The 19,583-nt window shown below is 33.1% G+C and overlaps 2 protein-coding genes across 3 annotated transcripts; one reads left to right on the top strand and one right to left on the bottom strand.

The window, feature by feature from the left end:
• The first annotated feature begins 882 nt into the window (after positions 1–882).
• On the top strand, positions 883–3,644 carry LOC145058840 (uncharacterized). Of its 2 annotated transcripts, none has more exons than XM_079006721.1 (3): positions 883–982; positions 1,831–2,465; positions 3,338–3,644. In XM_079006721.1, the coding sequence occupies exons 2-3, from the start codon at positions 2,042–2,044 to the stop codon at positions 3,427–3,429; spliced, it is 516 nt and encodes a 171-aa protein (XP_078862847.1). In that variant the 5' UTR covers positions 883–982; positions 1,831–2,041; the 3' UTR covers positions 3,430–3,644. The 2 variants fall into 2 exon arrangements, with proteins under 2 accessions (XP_078862847.1, XP_078862846.1); XM_079006720.1 differs by having other exon boundaries at positions 905–1,059.
• Positions 3,645–18,661: 15,017 nt separating this feature from the next.
• LOC145058941 (cell wall / vacuolar inhibitor of fructosidase 1-like) lies at positions 18,662–19,380 on the bottom strand. The gene has a single exon (XM_079006818.1). The coding sequence runs from the start codon at positions 19,318–19,320 to the stop codon at positions 18,796–18,798; it is 525 nt and encodes a 174-aa protein (XP_078862944.1). The 5' UTR covers positions 19,321–19,380; the 3' UTR covers positions 18,662–18,795.
• Positions 19,381–19,583: the final 203 nt, after the last annotated feature.

Here is a 19,583-nt window from a genome sequence, read left to right on the forward strand (position 1 = left end):
ATGAAAATTGTTGACCGAGTCAGCTAGAGCCTCTTGACTCCATGCAAATCAAACACACTGACCCGGACCGATTCAACCAAAATCCAGTCAAAAGCAAATCAAACGACCCCTCACAAGGACCAATCGTGTTCAACATTCACGATAAAGACTTTATAGTGGTTTTTCCCCGACCACAATAACCATTTATATAAATTTGTCTTTATATATATTTTGAGATTCCGAAAACTTATAATGAATGCTTCTTCACAAATAAAATATATAATTTCTAACATCTATTTTTTAAATATTAATTATTATTTAGTTTTGCTAAGATAAGCCTCTAGTGATTATGAATATGTATCCATAATTGAGAAGAATGGTCCAACCCTAGTTCCCCACCAACGGAGCATATATTCAAATAATTTTTGAGATCTTCTTGTAGACCCGAAACAATCTCTACATATTAACACATGCAAATAACATCACACGAGATCTTATTAAGGGATCTAGAAATTAAGTTAAAATACTTTTTTCTTATTGTTCATAAATCGTTGCATTCAGTAAATGTATCAAACTGATAAGCTATTCATATGTTTTACTAAATTGACAAGTTAATTAATTAAATGTTAAAAAAGTTGTAAAAAAATCGTTGCTCAAAAATAGCAAGGATTAATCGAAACATCCAACCATTATTTATAATAAGTGATATAAAAAATATATAACTTTATTGAATAAATGTTTAGCCATAATACCATATATATAAATATTATAAATTTAACATGTTTCATTATTCTTTCAACAAATTTAGCTTTTATATATTTTTATATATTATTTGAGACATGTTTATTTTGTACTTTTAATATGATAAATATAAAAATAAATGAAATAAAATCAGTTTTTGAGCACCTTCCCGGTTGTCCACAAATTCTTAAAAACTAAAAAGCCATATGCGTCTTATAACCAGTCGCTATCCATCTGATGAATTTCTTCATACGTTAGAGAGGTAAAAGAAGGATTTTTTTGATTACTATATGCATATCATACTCGATCTAGGTTTCCGTCGATTTCTAGTTATATAAGGTACTTTTAATTTCATCACGTCTTTCTTTATCGTCTGAATTATGAAATTCATAACTTGAATTTACGAGTAATCGAGTTTGATTCCTTTACGCGTTGCATTTTCTTGAGATTTGAATCACATCGCAAGCAATTTTACCCGTAACAATTGGGTTTCTATTTCTTTTTTCTTCTTTACTTAGAGTTCACTTGTTCTTCGACATTCGTTGCTTATGTTTGTCGTTTAAAGCTACAATCGTTAGCTTCATTCGTTACTTAGATCAAATCCTTTAGTTTGATTATTTCTTTCGGCTTCTACAAAGCATTTTTGGGTTGTTTTGCTTTGGATATTTAGATTTTTTGACCGAAAGGTTGGCAGAATACCCAATTTGACTATGGAAACGCAATCGTCGCAACTGGTACAAATGATTTTATCTTAGTTAATTTGACTAAAATCGAAGATAAAAGATAGACGAAAATTTCAAATTATAGTTACGTGATTGATAAATTCTGTATTCCAGCATGTAATTGAAAAAAAAAAGTGCTATATTTTGACCCGAAATTTGTGATTAATGCCAGCTATACATTTCTGGTTACCCCTGATTTGACATTGTTTAGCTCATAGTTTTTCATTTGAGTTCACATGAAGACTCTTTTTACTTCCTATTTCATATTTCATATATATATATATATATATATATATATATATATATATATATATATATATATACACACACACACACATTGACTAATAGGAGATGATATCCTAATCTTTTTCTTCTATTTTACTTTCAGAATTTTGTATCCATTGAGAGCTTTTGAGCAGCATATATTTGGTATTTGAGTTTTGAGCAACTGTGTCTAGAAAACTGCAAAATCTCAACTACGTTTTTTTCTTCTTCTTAGTTTTGAACCTGAGAACACAAATCTTTGTGCGTTTTAGCAAAAAAAAAAAGAATAGAATTTTAGGAATTTGGAAGTGACGAGAAAGGGGGTTGAATTTTGAATGGATCATATTCATTCGACTTGTAGAGAAGAAGATGTTGATTTTGATCTTGAGAGTGGCACTGGTGTAATTTATAGCAACAAAGATCCTGGTTTGGATGCAAAAAAAAGTATCTTGAATCCATCAAACATCAATGCAGAGAATAATGTAAATTCTACAGGGAAGAAGATGGGGAAAGAAAAGGGTAAAAAAGTTACAAATGCAAAAAAACCACCTAGACCTCCTAGAGGCTTTTCTTTGGATTCTTATGATCAAAACCTCATCAAAGAGCTTGCTCAACTTGCCATCATCAAAAAGGCGAGAATTGAGCGCATGAAAGCACTCAAGCAAAAGAAAGCTTCATCATCATCATCATCATCATCACATGCAGCCTTGTTTGCCATGCTTTTTACCATCGTCTTCTTATTAGTCATACTTCTTCAAGGTAATTGATTTTTTTTTTCTTTTCAAGATTGAGTTAATTTTTTGTTTAAATTTTGCAAACTACGATTAGTAGAAAATAGGATTAAGTGTACTTTTATTTATTAGTTTATTAATTATTATAGCATCCTACTTTTATTTCTTCCTATTAGAGCATTATACTTTGAAACTATACCTAATTATAGAAATGTCACCAAAATAAAAAGCTATATTCACTGATATAGTTGTGTAGATTTTTCAAAGTACAATGCCTTAATACGAAAAATAAAATTCCAAGCACTTATACTTTGTAATAATATTTAAAAAATAATCATATACATAGATGTATATTGCTATTTCTTGCATGTACCTTTACCTATATAAAAAATTTATATATATAATTGTTAAAAAGATAAGATGATAATGTAAAGAAAGGGGAAGATATCGATATGTGTTCATATTCCAATATCTTTTGACTTAATGTCTTTGTTGTTTTGTTTGTGAGGGATAGGATAGTAATTTGGCATCTTATAAGTTGCCCTACATGTGACATGGCATTCAAATTTGGCATGACATTACATGTGACACTTTTTAACCACCTGAATGCTTCCTACCCTACAACACAAAAAATAAAAAAATAAAAAAATAAAAAAGTTTCTTGAATTTGTAGGGCATTCAAAATTTGGGTTAACATCACACGTGACACTAGAGTGCATAACAATCCTTAATCACATGAATGCTTCATAGACCATAGTACCCTACATGGAAATATATATATATATATATATATATATATATATATATATATATATATATATATATATATAGTAAGGGTAAAATGGTCAATGTGAAACCACCCAAGTAATGAATCAATAATATTTGCTTACAAATTTTCAGGTCGAAATTCAGGTGTAGCTTTTCAGGGTTCTCCTCAAATGGCTCAAAGTAGTTCAATATTTACACGAGATCATGTACCATATGTAGAGTAAATAGTGCTACTCCTTTTTTTTTTTATATATAATTTTTATAAAAGAAATATGATTGTAGCAAAAGAGGTAGGTGTTAATTTTTCTTCTTTTATTTGTAAAGCTCTGAAATAATTAAGTTCCGGTTTTTATACAAGTAAATAGTTGGTGTGTGTGAAAAGACCGTTTTACCCTTGAAGTTTGTAAGAACTAAGAAGGATGCGGCTAGCATATTATAAGATGCATGTGCATATGGTTACAGATGCATACAAAAACAATAAATGAAGCTTGATGGATATTATTGAGAGTTGGAAAGTGATTTGCTCTCATGGACTCTGACTACTAGAGAAATAGCATATGCATATAGCTCTCTATATTGAAAATAACATATTCCTACATAAAGATTCGTTACATTATCTCCTCTTCATCAGATATTCACATATAAAACAATCGATCATTAATCATATGCAAAAAAACTCAAAGTGATATGTCACGATGAATCCTTAATAAAAATGTTAATTGCTTTATAAGAAACAAATACAAAGAACAATGCACAGATGCTTGCAGTTCCGTTTTCATCAATGAGACTGAAGGCTTTTGTATAAAAAATTGTGAAATATCTTTTTTTTTTTTTGTACAAGAACACAATTAATCACCTGTTGTAAACAAGGAAGAAGTGTCGTTGGATTATGTGAAGTAGTATAAACAAGATTGGTCCGTTGATTTTAGGGAAAGTAGGAAGACTTACAATATGGTTCATGGGATCCTAAATATAATGTTTTTTTTTTCTTATAACCAAAACACCTTAAAGCCTGCTAAATCAAATATGTAATGAGTTAATAGGTTGTATTTGGACAAATGGGTGTACATTAGAGGTGCACAAATCGGTTTTTTTGCCAAACTGGTTCGGTTCGAGTCAACAAAAGTCAAAACATGTTTGGTTTCATTTTATTTAGGATAGGGATAGGGACTTATTTACCATTTAAAGTTGAATTAGAATATGTGAAGCTAAATATGTTGTTTAAAATGTCATAGTGGAGTTCGATAGGAATTTAAATATTGGGGGGCTAATTATACCAAAGTACCAATTTTGAAGTTTTTGGCATGACGTGGATTTAAAATTATTTTCTAATTCTTCAATTGTGTTGACTATTGCTGACAGAAAAAACCGATGCACCTCGTCCGGTTAATGGTTATTAGTTCTCCAAGTCCAATCCATCAAAATCGTTTTTCGAGGATATCCGTCCCAGACCCATCGGGCGGGTATTTTGGGTCTTCGAACTGAAACCGAAATTTTAAAAGTCTTTTCTTATTCTTCCAATATGTTGACTATTGCTAACAAAAAACACCCTCTGCTCATGCTTTATTGTTTTTTCCTTATGTGTCTGGGTCATTTGATGGTTACCGACTAGGTTAGAGTTGACTGGGTTAGAAATTCCCACTGAATCTACATCTAGCACTGAAACCATGATGTGTTGAATGATCATAATGATCATTTTACCCTTATGTTATGTTTGCAACACAACATAAATCTATTTAGTTATAGCAATGTCATTTAATACAAAAACAATTCTCACAATTACACTTATGTAAACTTTTCTCAAAACAATTCTCACAATTACAAATATTCATTAAATCACATAAAATCATTATCATAAATTTATTGATTTACAAACTGATTGAATTTCTACATATACACAAACTAATCAAGTGTTTTTCTTTGCTCCACATTTTATGAGTAACAACCCAATTTACAACTTTATATATTGCATTCTTCAAAATTTTAAGAAGGTGATGTTCTCTTCTATGAAGTACCAACATACATGCATAATTCTAATTCATCCTTAAACCAATCACTAGTTAACGCCTCAAACTGCTCTGCATCATTCCCATTGTCTAGAACATCTGAAAGGACAATTTTTGTTGATAGCTTCAGATTCATGGCTCGAAACTCCCTAATAATCAATGTAGTAAAAAAGGGAAGAACATCAAACAGAAACTATGAAGCTTGAACTGAAAGCATAAGATTACAAAGCAGAATAAAAAGGAAGAACAACAAAATCTGATACAAACACAATTTTAGATATAAAATCAAAATTAGAAAAATGAAGTAGGGTTTTTTTTCTTCATAGATTTCGCATAAGAGGGAACCAAAATCAGATAAAAGTCACATATTTCAGATAGATTACACACCAGAAAAAAAAGTGAAGAACAACAAAATCTGATATAAACACAATTTGAGATAGAGAAGAAATTCAGAAAAATGAACCATGGTTTTTTATTTACGAGATTGGTTCATGCTATGATGCTACATTATAAATACGAGAATGCAATTTACCATGATAATTGTGAAAGTTATTAGTATGAAGATAATGGAAGACTGTTATTTGTTTCCGTTATAAGAATGATGAGTTGTGAATTTCTTATTGGGCCTTTATTAACGTGATAACGGGTGTGGGTTGCAAGATGTCTATTCTGATGATGGATCGGACAAGAATTCAATGCATATCTTTGGTGGTTTCTTTGTCCAAGACAATTTGTTAAACGAATGAACATGAATAATAAAAATCCGTTCGTTTAAAGTTAATGGGAAAAATCAAACTATAATTAAAGTTTAAAGTTAATGAGAAAAATCACAAGATTACAATGCCCAAGTATTAAGACTCATCTGATATATCTCTTTTTAACATTTAACTTGTATTGTTTTTTATATTGATTTTATTTGTTACATTACTTGCAAAACTCAAGAATCGGTTTTGATACAACAAGAAAGAAACACAACTTTATTAACCACTATTAATCATATTATTAGTGTGTCATACATTAATCAAAATGTGGGCTTCAACATAATTTCCCAATTTATTGTTGTGAACAATGGGCTTGACACGGACAATGAAGAAGATGAATATGAAATTGAGAACGGAGGAAATGCAACCGTAGATGGAATTGATATAGAGGTACCTTCTAATTTTACTATTTTATAAGGAATATATGTGGCTAATCTTGACAATTGGGTGGTATCACACTCTAAAAATAAAAATGATTTAACTCAAAAGTTGGGAGAAATTCTTTTAAAAATTAAGATGAACTTATCAAAGCTATCAAATTTTATATGATCAAGAAGCATCGACAATATGAAGTAGTTAAAACATGCCCAATAGTTTGGAAGGTAAGATGTAAGTTACACTCACAAACAGGATGTAAGTGGCAATTGTGTGCATGTAAACGTCAACACAGTGGTTATTTTGATATAACATGAAACATTGGTCCACACACTTGTTTCCAATATAGAATTACTCAAGATTACCCAAATCTAGATGCAAACCTGATCTCTTAAGAAAATAAACACCTTATAAAGGAACTATGGAGAACAGAAGGCACTTGAACACATATGTCACACCCCCAAACCAAGGATGGCGGAAACGTCCAGGGGTGGAGGACTTCATGTAGAGTATCACAACAACGAGTATAATAGTGCTCAAAGTAAATACAACCATCATAAATATAATTGAAAAAGTTACACCAAAGTATATGTTTACATGATTCGAATCAATTACATTATGATACAAAATAAACTGTTTAACGATTTATCGTCCCATCCTCAAGACGTGGTTGAATTCCTGATTCATTGAATTCCTGAGAATACAAGTAGTTTGAAAAAGTGTCAACACAAAGGTTGGTGAGTTCATAAGCTTTTGACAGTAAGAGTTTGAAATTCGATCTTTGTAAGAAGATGTATATCACCAAGAAAAATCCAATATTTTCCTTATAGAAGTTATGTAGTCCTAAATACCAGAACCGAAATGAATATGTATTTTGTCATACTTAAAGATATAATTGTGGTTTTAAATCGACATAAAACCCCTTTTAGATTTGAGAAAAATCCCGTAATGAATGATGTGTGATCTTAAATACCAAGACTGAAAATATGCCATAATATCTGTAATTATTGATATAAAAAATGATTTTAAATTAACATAAAACCTCTTTTGATTTATGCAATTCCTGTAAACTTATGTCGTTAGATCCCTATGTGAGCCGCTATAATCATACTAATGACCTGTATACCTGCTACGACGTTTCTCAGGCGTCGCGAATATGAAAATGACATTTGTCACCCGCAGACCTGCAGGTCCGGCTGTAGCTAGCAGCGAGGTGTGGGGTGTCAAACCCAATATAGATCTATACACAACTATCACGTTCTCCCTCCAGGAGACTCTGATTATAACTAGCAAGAATTAGATTCTGTACTCGGACGTACAGACGAGAATGTCTCACAATTTAGGTTAACAAGTTTACGTGTGGTGTGCATAAGTGTAAAACCTTTTCCTGTGGGAATAAAAACTTTCCGAAATGTGTTTGTTGTGTTAATGGAAACATAAATCAAACCTATTATAGTTTATCCTAAAACGTTTGTAAAGTATGAAAATTCTTTTATGAAAACGCTTTTGTAATGAATTTACACTTAACGTAATGAAAGTTTCCTTTTGTATAAATGTACCCTTCTGAAAATATATTTGTATTATGTAATGTATCATAAACTATACCTACTATAGTCTATCAAAAACAAGGGTAGAAATAGTAAAGTACATAAACTATACTTAACATAGTTTAATAATGCATTTGTATGTAATTGTGTATTTTAATTATAACACTTGGTTATTTCTATGTATTATCTAGTGAAATTTCATCTGCTAACGGATGTATAACTAGATATGAATACAAAATAAATATCACATACTATGATAACACATAATCATATAATGATATATATACCTTGCTCAACATGTTACAAGGTGATATGAAATTTATTGTGTTTTTCTATTTATAACAATTTCTGTAACTGTTATTGGAAAATTTGTAGAAAAATCATAAAATGTCTAAATCAAGTTCTGTAACTTCTGAGAGTTTGGAAAATGAGTCTAATTAATTCATAAATTTTTCCATAATTTTTAGGGACCTCTAACCTGTGTAACCAAGTCCATAATCACAGACTGGTCCGGATTGGTGTTTGAGATGATAGGCAGTTTTGTAAAAATCACCATAAATTGTAGAAAAATTGTGTGGAGATGTGCAAGTAGTCATTTTAAAGCTAAGAACTGGAACTACTTACACCTAAAACAGTTTTGTAAACAAAAATGTTTAAGTTGTCCAAAACAGTCCGTGAATGGGGTCCAAATTTTCTGATGTAGGCTGTTAGGAAAGTTTAGTTTTGTTCTTGTTGTTTTACTTGTATTCCCCCCCTAAAAACTTGAGAAAACAATGAAAATGTAGGGGTATGAACTCACCTTAAGTGATTTCAGTAGGTAAGTGTTGAAGAAGAGAAGTGTTCAACCCAAGAACACTTGAAGAATCACTTGAAGATTCGAAGATCTAACACAATTATGAGAGAGTTTGTGTAAGATATCCATGATTCGAGTAGAAAGAAGTGAAATAATCATAAAGAGAAGGGATTATTCTTACCAAATGTGGAGGAAAATCCCAAGATCAGCCCTCAAATCTCGAGTTCTAGAGAGGGAAAATGAGAGAGAAAAGAGTTTGCTCTTTTTGGTGAAAAGAGAGAAAATGAGAGAAATGAGGAGAGAGGAGGCTTTTCTAGCCTTTGACCAATTGTGGGGTTGGAAAAAGGTAGGAAAAGTACAATGAAATGACTAGGTAAGGGCTGATGGGGAATAGTGACATGGAGTGGGTGATGGAGGTTGCTTATGTCATAAAATAAAGGAAAGTCAACACTCCATCTTTGTACTTCACCTACTCCCTTTTGGATAAGGTTTTATCCTTAAAAACGTGATTAATTAATAGTTTAGGGGCCTTATATGTTAAAATAAAGTTTTGGGTGAAAATCCCGTGCTAAAACAAATAAAAACGGGCTTAAAACGCGAATTTAATCGAAAACCGGGAGAAAAAGGCTTCCCAGCGAGGCCTCTCGGTCCTAGGCTGAGGTTCGGTCCCTAGGTCGAGGTTCGGTCATGGTGGTTGCTGAGCCGGATGCGAGATGCGAACCAGGAGCGAGAAGCGAAGGGTCCTAGGCCGAGGGTTCGGTCAGAAGCTCAGAAGCGAGGCTCAGAAGCGAAGCTCAGAAGGGAAGGTTCGGTCCTTGGTCCTCAGAAGAGAAGGTTCGGCAAGCCATCAGAAGGGAGGGTTCGGTTAGTCATCAGAAGAGGAAATGGTCAGAACCGAAAGGTGCCGAACGTTCGGGTTCGGTTGAGCAGCCTTCGGCTCAGAAGGGTTCGGTTCCTAAGAGGGGTTTCGGTTCCTGAGAGGGGTTTCGGTTCCTTAAGTCCGTTTTTCGCGTGGACTTCCGATTTTGGGCTGTTTTCGCCAAATTCGAGGGTCGGGATGCCCCGAGTGATTATAGAGAGTTGGGAGAGATTTCGAGAGAGATTCCACATACTCAGAGAGATTTGACATACTTGGAGAGATTTCACATACAAAGAGATATTTGGGAGAGATTTCACATTCTTAGAGAGATTTGGGAGAGATTTGACATACTTGGAGAAATTTCTCATTCAGAGAGAGATTTGGGAGAGATTTCACATACTTAGAGAGATTTGGGAGAGATTTGACATTCTTGGAGAGATTTCTCATTCAGAGAGAGATTTAGGAGAGATTTCACATACTTAGAGAGATTTGGGAGAGATTTGACATACTTGGAGAGATTTCTCATTTAGAGAGAGATTTGGGAGAGATTCCACATACTTAGAGAGATTTGGGAGAGATTTGACATACTTGGAGAGATTTCTCATTCAGAGAGAGATTTGGGAGAGATTTCACATACAAAGAGATATTTGGGAGAGATTTCACATTCTTAGAGAGATTTGGGAGAGATTTCACATACAAAGAGAGATTTGGGAGAGATTTGACATACTTGGAGAGATTTCTCATTCAGAGAGAGATTTGGGAGAGATTCCACATACTTAGAGAGATTTGGGAGAGATTTGACATACTTGGAGAGATTTCTCATTCAGAGAGAGATTTGGGAGAGATTTGACATACTTGGAGAGATTTCTCATTCAGAGAGAGATTTGGGAAAGATTCCACATACTTAGAGAGATTTGGGAGAGATTTGACATACTTGGAGAGATTTCTCATTCAGAGAGAGATTTGGGAGAGATTTCACATACAAAGAGAGATTTGGGAGAGATTCCACATACTTAGAGAGATTTGGGAGAGATCTAGATGTACGCACTTTTCGATTTATGATCTCTCATTAGAATAGAGAGTTGTTTAGGAATTACATAACGTAAACTCTTAGTACATACGGGCAATTGAGTTGACTGGTTTGACTTGCTGACTTTAGTTGACTTTGATTTGACCGAAAATTGACGGTTGTCACAACATATTTGGACATAGGGAGGAAATTTATATTGTTTTACCAAATTTTATTGCCACACTTTAATATTTCAATTTGGGGACTATAATTGAATTATGTAGTGCTAGATTGAGTGATGCGGATCAAGTGGAGAGTAATAATGTGGATCGGGTGGAGTTCAGACATGTTTTTTTCCTCTATCCACGGATTGAGCATTTTCGGCTGTCATTAGCATTGACACAACACATTTATATGGTGAATACAAGGGTAAGATGATGATTGCAATTGGAGTTAATGGCAACAATCATATTTTTCTTCTTGCATTTGCTATTGTTGAGAATGAATCATATAATCATTGTATAGGTTTCTTAGTCATGTCAAGAAACATGTGGTAAAAGAGAAATGATGGCATTTGTTTAATATCTTACCGACAAAGTGGAATCTTAAAGGTTGTTAATGAGCACGAATCTCCATGGTTAGAGGCACAAAGTTTTCACATGTATCGTTTTTTTTTCATTAACCAATTTTATGATAAGTTTAATTTCAACTCATATTTGAAAGAGATTACATGTATTATTTGTGACATTTTGTCAACAACTTCCATCACAAGTTTCGCAACTCACATCCGAAAGTTTTAACTTACCATACCGGAAGTCAGAATTAAGTTCACAAGTTTTAATCCATCATGGGAGAATTGGAAAAGTAAATGCACAAGCTCACCAATGGCTCGAGGCTAATTCACTTTTGAGATGAACACTTGCACATGATGGTGGAAAGCGATATGGTTGAATTACAAAAACATGTCAGAGATTTTAACAATGTACTAAAATATGCTCGTTTTCTTTACTAATTGTTATGTGTGTCCAACTTACCTTCTATAGATTGGTTCACTACTATGGTGTGAGGTATTCTTTGGGACCTGCTGCTCAAACTAATGAAGATGAGTTTACTCCCCATGTTGTTGCAAAAGAAGCAGCGTCAATGGCAAAAGCTAGTGCACATACCCTAATATCTTTCAACAAGGCGAAATGAGTATTTAAGGTGGTTACTCAAAAAGACAAAAACGTGCAAGTAGTTGATTTGGAGAAAAAAAGTTCGAGACGTGGTAAGTTGGATGTATATAAATACACGCGCGCTCATGTATTGAGTGCATGTTCCTTTATTTCTTTATATACGAGTCAATACATTCACAATATTATTCAATTGTTGAGTATTTTGCTACTTGGCATCCAAGTTTTTCCTAGTTCCCCATGGAGCATATTCGCTTGATATATTTATTCAACGAGCTTCCAAATTCAAAATTAAAATGAAAGGAAAGATGTCGTCATCGCTCGACAAGGCTACGAAATGTAACGAACATTAAAGAAGGAAAAAAATTAATATTTGTAGATGGTGAACGATCATAATAAAAAACATGTCCCTCTAAGCATTAAAAATGGTCTGGTGATGTGTAATCGTGTTTGATCGACTAATTTATTCGAGTGTTTATACTAGAAAAATCATTCAGTCATTTTTATATGAATTGATGAATTATGTTTTGTAAATCAATTCAAGGGTTGTTGTGTAAGCCCCTTAAGGACATGAATACTAACTAGAATATTAGACGGTTTAAAATGTTGATGATATGTAATGTATTGTCAGGTAAATGGGCCCATAAAATTTTAGATTAGCAACAGATAATGATAGATTAGCGCGGATTGATGACGGATTAGTGACAGAACCGGGACAAATTACAACCCCTAACATCACGGGCTTTGTACGGTTGCACACCGTGCATATGCTCATGGCCCGACCATGTGTATTGTAATGTAAATATTGTTAACAATTATGTTAAGTAGTTTGTGGTTCGTTGTATGACTTTAAATATAAATTATATTTGCAATTGCAAATGCACATTGTTACAATTTACAAGTAAAAGTAAGAATCGCTTTAAAACTTGTTTCGATTGATGTGTTTTGTTTCCGATCACCCAAACATAGCCAATTCTTAAATCTTAACCTTGAACGAGGCCCATTGTAGTGAGTTTAGATGAATTGGATACCACGCCTTTTTCTTCATTAAAGAAGCTGATAGGAAACCCATTATAGTAAACGTACTTTTGCTTTCCACATTTCTTTGTCGTTAGACACTTGTAATCATTCCATGATCCACGTAAGTATGTCCATTACAATTTTTTCTTAGACATTTATAGGATCAATGAATCCTTTTTTTTTAAAGAAAATAGATAAAAGTGAAAATTTTGAGAGAATGGATAAGAGATAACTTAAAAGGGTAATATATTTTTTTATTTGTATAAATTTGGTCACTCAGTTTTTTTTTCCGTCCATATTTACCTCTTCCACTTGTTAAACTGTACACATTCAGTCCTTATGGCCATTTACTCCAGGTTAGCCGGTAAAAAAGACTTAATAGGGTAATATATTTCTCACTTTGTACACAATTAGTCCTTAATATTTTATATACACATTTAGTCATTAATTTTTTTTTTTTTTTTTTTTTGTAAAATAAGTCATTTATGTTTTGTACTCATTTAGTACTTATGAATGATTTCTTTAAGTTTTTCTTACGACATCTTAGTGAAACAATCATTAATAAGATGTTTGATGCTTTTGATGCTTATGTCCATCACGATCTCGACTATTTGGTTGCTTAGGTCATGTGTTTTGAACGTCATAACTTCTTCATACGATCTCGAATTTTAACGATCTTTTATATCCATGTGTTCATATTTTAGTCTACTACAACTTTCGTTTGGATTACTCCCGTTAAAAAGTATTTTACTTACGATCTTTATATCCATACGTTTTTTATGAATACATGGATGAATGTTTTTTTTTATAAAAACATAAGTCAAAAAAATTTAAATTTTAATGGGAGTAATCTTAATGAAAGTTGTAGCAGACTCAAAAAACGAACACGTGGATATAAATATAGTTAAAATCTGATATCGTATGAAGAAATTATGACGTTCATAACATAAGACCTAAGCCAAACAATAAGACATACACAACCAAGCAGTCGAGATCGCAATTGACATAAGCATCAACAACCCCAAACATCTTTCAATGCATGATTATCCCACGTAAGATGTGGTGAGAAAAATCTAAAGAAATCATTCATAAGTATTGAATGAGTACAAAAACAAAAACGATTTGTTTTGAATCAAAAAAATATTTAGGATTAAATGTGTACAAAAATATTAAGGACTAAATGTGTACAAAATGAAAAATATATTACCTTATTAAGTCATTTTTTCCGGCCAACATGGAGTAACCAGTTATAAAGACTGAATGTGTATAGTTTAACAAGTTGAAGGGTAAATGTAGATGAAAAAAACTCAATGACTAAATATATACAAACAGGGGCGGATCTCTTTAGGGACCAGGGGAGGCCATGGCTCCCCTGCTTTTCAAGTTTCTAATACCTGTTTATAAACATGTTCATATATTTAGATTGCCTAATAAGTAGAGAATCACTTTAAAGGAGCTAGGGCACAACGAAAATACAAAAGAACTAGAACTTTTTACAAAACCTAAAATTCCTATTTTGAAGAAAAACTGATATTCCAATAAAAAAAATTTAGTACCTAATGTTCCTAATTCGGAGGAAAACTTATCCACAAAGAATAAATGTTTAAATTTTTAACTATATTTTAATAACATGATGAAGAAGAAAAAGAACTAAAAAGCCTTCGACATGAATTTGAAAACATTGCCCTTAACCATCGTGCTTAACACCCTTTTTCTTGTTCCCTCCATCACTAGGTTTCTTCTCCGCTATGAACATCTTCTCCATCCTTCTCAAGTATGAACATCTTCTGGTTATTTATAAGTCCAAACTACTTTTTTTTTTTTTTGTATATTAGGTTGAACAGAGTAGGGTTTGCCACCGGATCGCCAAGGCTCGTTATAAACAAGAAAACACCGCCCCCTAGCTCTCGCTAGAGGACTCGCCAAGAGATGCTCGTCAATTGTATGGCGTGTAGAGAAAGAAGACAGTGGAAGAGTTTGATTGGTGCAGAAGAATTGAATGATATTTGCATGCAAATAGTTTGACTACTTTTCCAGCCACTTTATTTAATTTACCATTAAATTTCCATCCGTTACAATTCAATTTTCATTTACTTTCTACAAAATTCAATTGCACAATTACATTCGGTAGTAAAAAAAACTTTTTTTAACAAATAAAAATTAAAAATTTCATCTACCATTCAACCACTATAAATCAAACCACATTCTTAACATTTAACACACACAAAATATCACTATCTCAATTCTCCAACACAAAAAATGTCTTCATCTCAAACAAAAAAAACCCCAAGAACCAACAAAAAAAAAATCTTCAAACCTTCCATCACTGCACATTCCACCTCCAAACACTCAATCAACAAACCTTCCATCCCCAAACCTTCCATCACCACCATGTTATCGACCATCATTTGATCAACCAATTCACTCTCCCGCTAACTTTTATTTTCCTACAATGTCTCCACAAATGTTTCCATTTAATCCTTTCTCTTCTCAACCAATGAGATTTTACCACAACCAATCTTAACCAACACCTCGGCCAGATATGGATCTTGATCCGTTTGAAACGGTTCAAGAAACTCAATTTTTTTCTCAACCCCAACCGCAAACTAACTTTCAATCTCAACCACGTCGCCTACTCGATGAGTCATCTGATTATTCTGATGAAGGCCCCGTTGAAGATCTAGTTCAAGAATCCTTTCAAGAGCCCGAAGTGGAACCACACGCACAAAAAAAGGAAAAGGGAGGGCTCCAAGTAAACGGTGGACGGATGATGAAGAAAGGACACTAGCTTAATCATGGCTAGATGTGTCGGAGGACCCGATCCATGGGAAAGACCAAGACTCAACAACCTTCAAACAAAAGTTTGGATTAACTTTTACAACCGCATGAATAAGAAGTACCGCAACCCCGATTCACTTTACTCGAAGTGGAGGAACGCCAACCGAGCCGCAATGAAGTCCAAGAAAAAGTCCGAATGACCCTCAGAGGGCCAAATTTAAGAGAGTCCCAGAAAAAGCAAGAAAAGATATTGAACGAGCGTTTGGAGCACTAAAAAAGCGTTGGCAGATAGTTGCAAAACCATCCATGTTTCGTGATATTTCTAATATGACAGAGGTGATGTATACATGTATCATATTGCATAATATGATAGTAGAACATGAAGGAAACACGATATGTGTATACGAGGAGAATGAAGTCATCCCGGAGACATAACCACTAGAATATGATGGTCAAGAATGGATGCAAAGATTGAGGATAATTCAGAGTGGAGTAATCCATATCGATATTCGCTGCCATTTGACCGATCATCTTTGGACGATGGACAATCTTGATCTAAATATGTCACCGGAAGACGAATTGGAAGGCTAATATTCGGAGGAAGACCAATTGCTTTAGTGTGAGTTTTTTTTTTATGAAGTGAGTTTTAATAATGAAGTGTGTTTTTTTATGTATTAAATCATGTTTTAGGTCTTAAGTAGTATTAAATCATGTTTTAAGTTATTGTATATATTATTTAATATTAAATAAAAAATATTTTTTTATTAAAATAAAGTAATGAAATTAAATTACAAAAAGTAAATACAAAAAATATATTTATTAAAATATAGTAATTAAATTAAATTATAAAAAAGAAAATACAAAAAGTTGAGTGCTAAGAGTGTTACCACTCCTTAGCAAATGTTAAGTGTAGATGCTAAAAGGAGAAAAATGATGTGACATTTAAAATGCTTATGTGGCAAAGTGCCAAGAGTGTCACCACTCCTCTTAGGCTGGAGGGAGTGGTGCCACAAGAACCGCACTACCTCCTTTGACACATAGGAGCCACATCATTTTTACCACACAAAGTGTGGTTCTTTACCACACCCAGGGATTGGAAACCATGGTAGAGAAAGAGAGAGGTGAGATAAAGGAGAAGAGAGAGAAAGACACATAAATAAAAAGAGAGAAGAAAGAGGGTGTGACCATTTTTAGCCGCACTGAAACCGCACCTAGAGGGCGGTGTTTGCAGTCCAGGTGGCAATGATACGACTTGGAACCGCAGTCCACGCCTTCAAGCATTAGCCTTATAGTATCATAAACAAGAGTACATGACATTGTGATATCATGAATCATAGTGGTGAGTGTTTTTTTTTTTTTTTTTTTTTTTTTTTTTAATCAAAGATAATACATTATGTTGCAGACTACAAACTAGCTTTTGATTTTTTTTTTGCCTAAATAATAGTACCATATAAAAATAAATGCTTATAAATTTGTTATTACAGTTTTTTTTTGCTAGTTATTTTAATGCTTCTATGTGCTAGAACTTAAAGATGTCATATTCTTTGTAATTCTACTTACCTTAGTTGTATAAAGGTTTTGAGAAGTTAAATAGGTATGTTGTTAAAATTATGTTTGGAAAAGTAGGACAAAAAATCATGCGTGTTTTTTTCAAAAAGAAAATACCTTTAGATCAAACATACTCGTTAATTGGTAGTTAGGCCCCGTTTGATACGCATCTTTCCAGGTCCAAACAAATCTTTCTGGCTGAATGGACCAGAAAGACTGTTTGATTTGCACAAAAAAGGGTCTTTCCCGATAAGATATGTCTTTCCCAGAAAGCCCCAAAATCATATCTTTCTGGCTGAATGGGCTGGAAAGACAATTATACACCGAACCCGTCTTTTTCTTTCTTTATTGGATTATTAATTTTTTTAAATAACTTTTTTAAAATTAATTTTTTATTGAATTATTACTTTTTTTCATCATTCAGCATAGTCAATCAGATGTACAATCAAACAACATGGTTTCTTTCCCAATCAGAAAACTTTTCCAGACAGAAACTCAAACGGGTCCTTAGTTTAGATTTTAGTAAATAAATGTAAAAAAAAAAAATTGACTCATAAACCAAAAGTATTAGTATTATTGATATCTTGTAGCTACCAATCAAATTTTAGTTCGGATAAATGGCCGTGTTCCGCCGTATATACAAATTAAAAAATATATTTTACCCTTTTAACTAATTATCCTAAAAGATAATTGTAAGGGAAATGTAAGGTGTGAACAGAAGGGTGTATGCTGTGTCGATGCAGTGTGAAAATATAACACATGTCCCACCCCTCATCTAATAGAAAGCAGGACGTGGACAACCACTTCTATTAGATAACAGTAACATAGTAAATACGCAGACGTTTATAAATATATTCTCACATATTAAGTTTAAAAGAAACAAACTTGTATATATATATGTATGGTTTAATTGATTTCCATATTAACACCATTAAGTAGAAAAACATCTTAATCAATAAAATTTTAAACTACAATATATATATATATATATATATATATATATATATATATATATTATAAGCTGAAAATAGAAAAGAATTTTCTTTTATCATCATTAAACAGAAAAAGAGAGTGGATTCTACCATGAACAACGCATGAATCTTTTTATCAAAGCATTTTCTTATCATCGATGGAAAAGGATCATAAAGTTAAAGGGGGAAGAATATGATGGGTTCCCAAAGCCACTTTGTACACCCTTTTGTCCATATATATATCAATGATTGTTCATGTGCTTTATCATCTACAAAGCCTAATCAAGTTTGGTATTGGACTTTGGTGACTTATATACCTAAACTTCCTCTCCCCCCCCCCCCCCCCCCCCCCCCCCTCTCTCTCTCTCTCTATATATATATATATATATATATATATATATATATATATATATATACCTAAACTTCCTCCCCCCTCCCCCCTCTCTCTCTCTCTCTCTCTCTCTCTATATATATATATATATATATATATATATATATATATATATATATATATATATATATATATATATATATATGCACCTCACTAGAAAAAACCCGACTCTTAAACCTACAAAAACCACAAAAACCTGAATATCTCTTATTAACTAAACGGTACGGAATGAAATTCATATCAATATATAATCGTCAAATTTACCCCTATTACATGTTATATAATATGAAAAATAAATATATACATATAACTTAGTTAGCATCAAGCATATATATATTTATAGAAACAATAAATGACAAGTTATAATAACATCCTAATAATAGCTCTAGCAACGTTAGCAGTATTCTCAACTCCCTTATTCATCTCCGTCAGTGTCACCGGCGACTTATGAGCACCACCACCACTAAAACTCCTCTCACATGCTTGAGCCTCCACCGCAGTATCCGCCATCCCATCTTCAGCAAACTTGGGCTGACCACCATCCAACGCCTGTATGGCCGACGGCACATCTGCTTTCACCACCGCTATGTACATTTGAGCGCACTCACTTAACGACCGCCGGAGCTCAGGGTGTGACCCATAAAGAGACTTGATGTGTTGTATGGCTTGAGTCGCCTTAACCCTTGTTGCACCAACCATGATGAGTCCTAAGTCACTAACATCACCACTTGAGCTCTTGGGGTTTGATAAGAGAGTTGTGAGGCATAGATTGTATGAAGGTGTTGCCTTACATGTGCTTTCTATCAACTTTCTATCTGCCATCACCATTAATGGAGCTTGAAAGAGATGAAGAGATAGAAAAATGAGAAAAGAGAAGAGCTTCATATTTGATGAATTGATCCTTAGCCTTTGAGATTAGTTTGCTTTCCCAAGTGGAAGTGTCATACTCTATTTATGAACAAGCTAGCACTCTCTTTTAGGAGCTCGAATCTTTAAATCCAAAGTAACGTACAAGTTTTAATGGTTGATGTATATCCTTTGGAATTGGTATTGCATTGCACTTGAGAACTTTGGCTCTAAATAATAGAGTATAGATAAAGTTGATAGCGACACGATTCTCAAAGGAGTTTTGGATGTTACTCACACCT

Source organism: Lactuca serriola, chromosome 6, assembly GCF_051521515.1.
Source record: "Lactuca serriola cultivar US96UC23 chromosome 6, Lser_US96UC23_V15, whole genome shotgun sequence".
NCBI classification, from domain to species: Eukaryota; Viridiplantae; Streptophyta; class Magnoliopsida; order Asterales; family Asteraceae; genus Lactuca; species Lactuca serriola.

What these genes read in the sequence shown, in the direction of transcription:
- LOC145058840 (XM_079006721.1), top strand. Translation starts at nt 2,042, where the DNA reads ATGGATCATATTCATTCGACTTGTAGAGAAGAAGATGTTGATTTTGAT. An exon ending in ATTAGTCATACTTCTTCAAG is followed by an intron (nt 2,466 to 3,337) that starts GTAATTGATTTT and finishes ACAAATTTTCAG; the next exon opens with GTCGAAATTCAGGTGTAGCT.
- LOC145058941 (XM_079006818.1), bottom strand. Translation starts at nt 19,320, where the DNA reads ATGAAGCTCTTCTCTTTTCTCATTTTTCTATCTCTTCATCTCTTTCAA.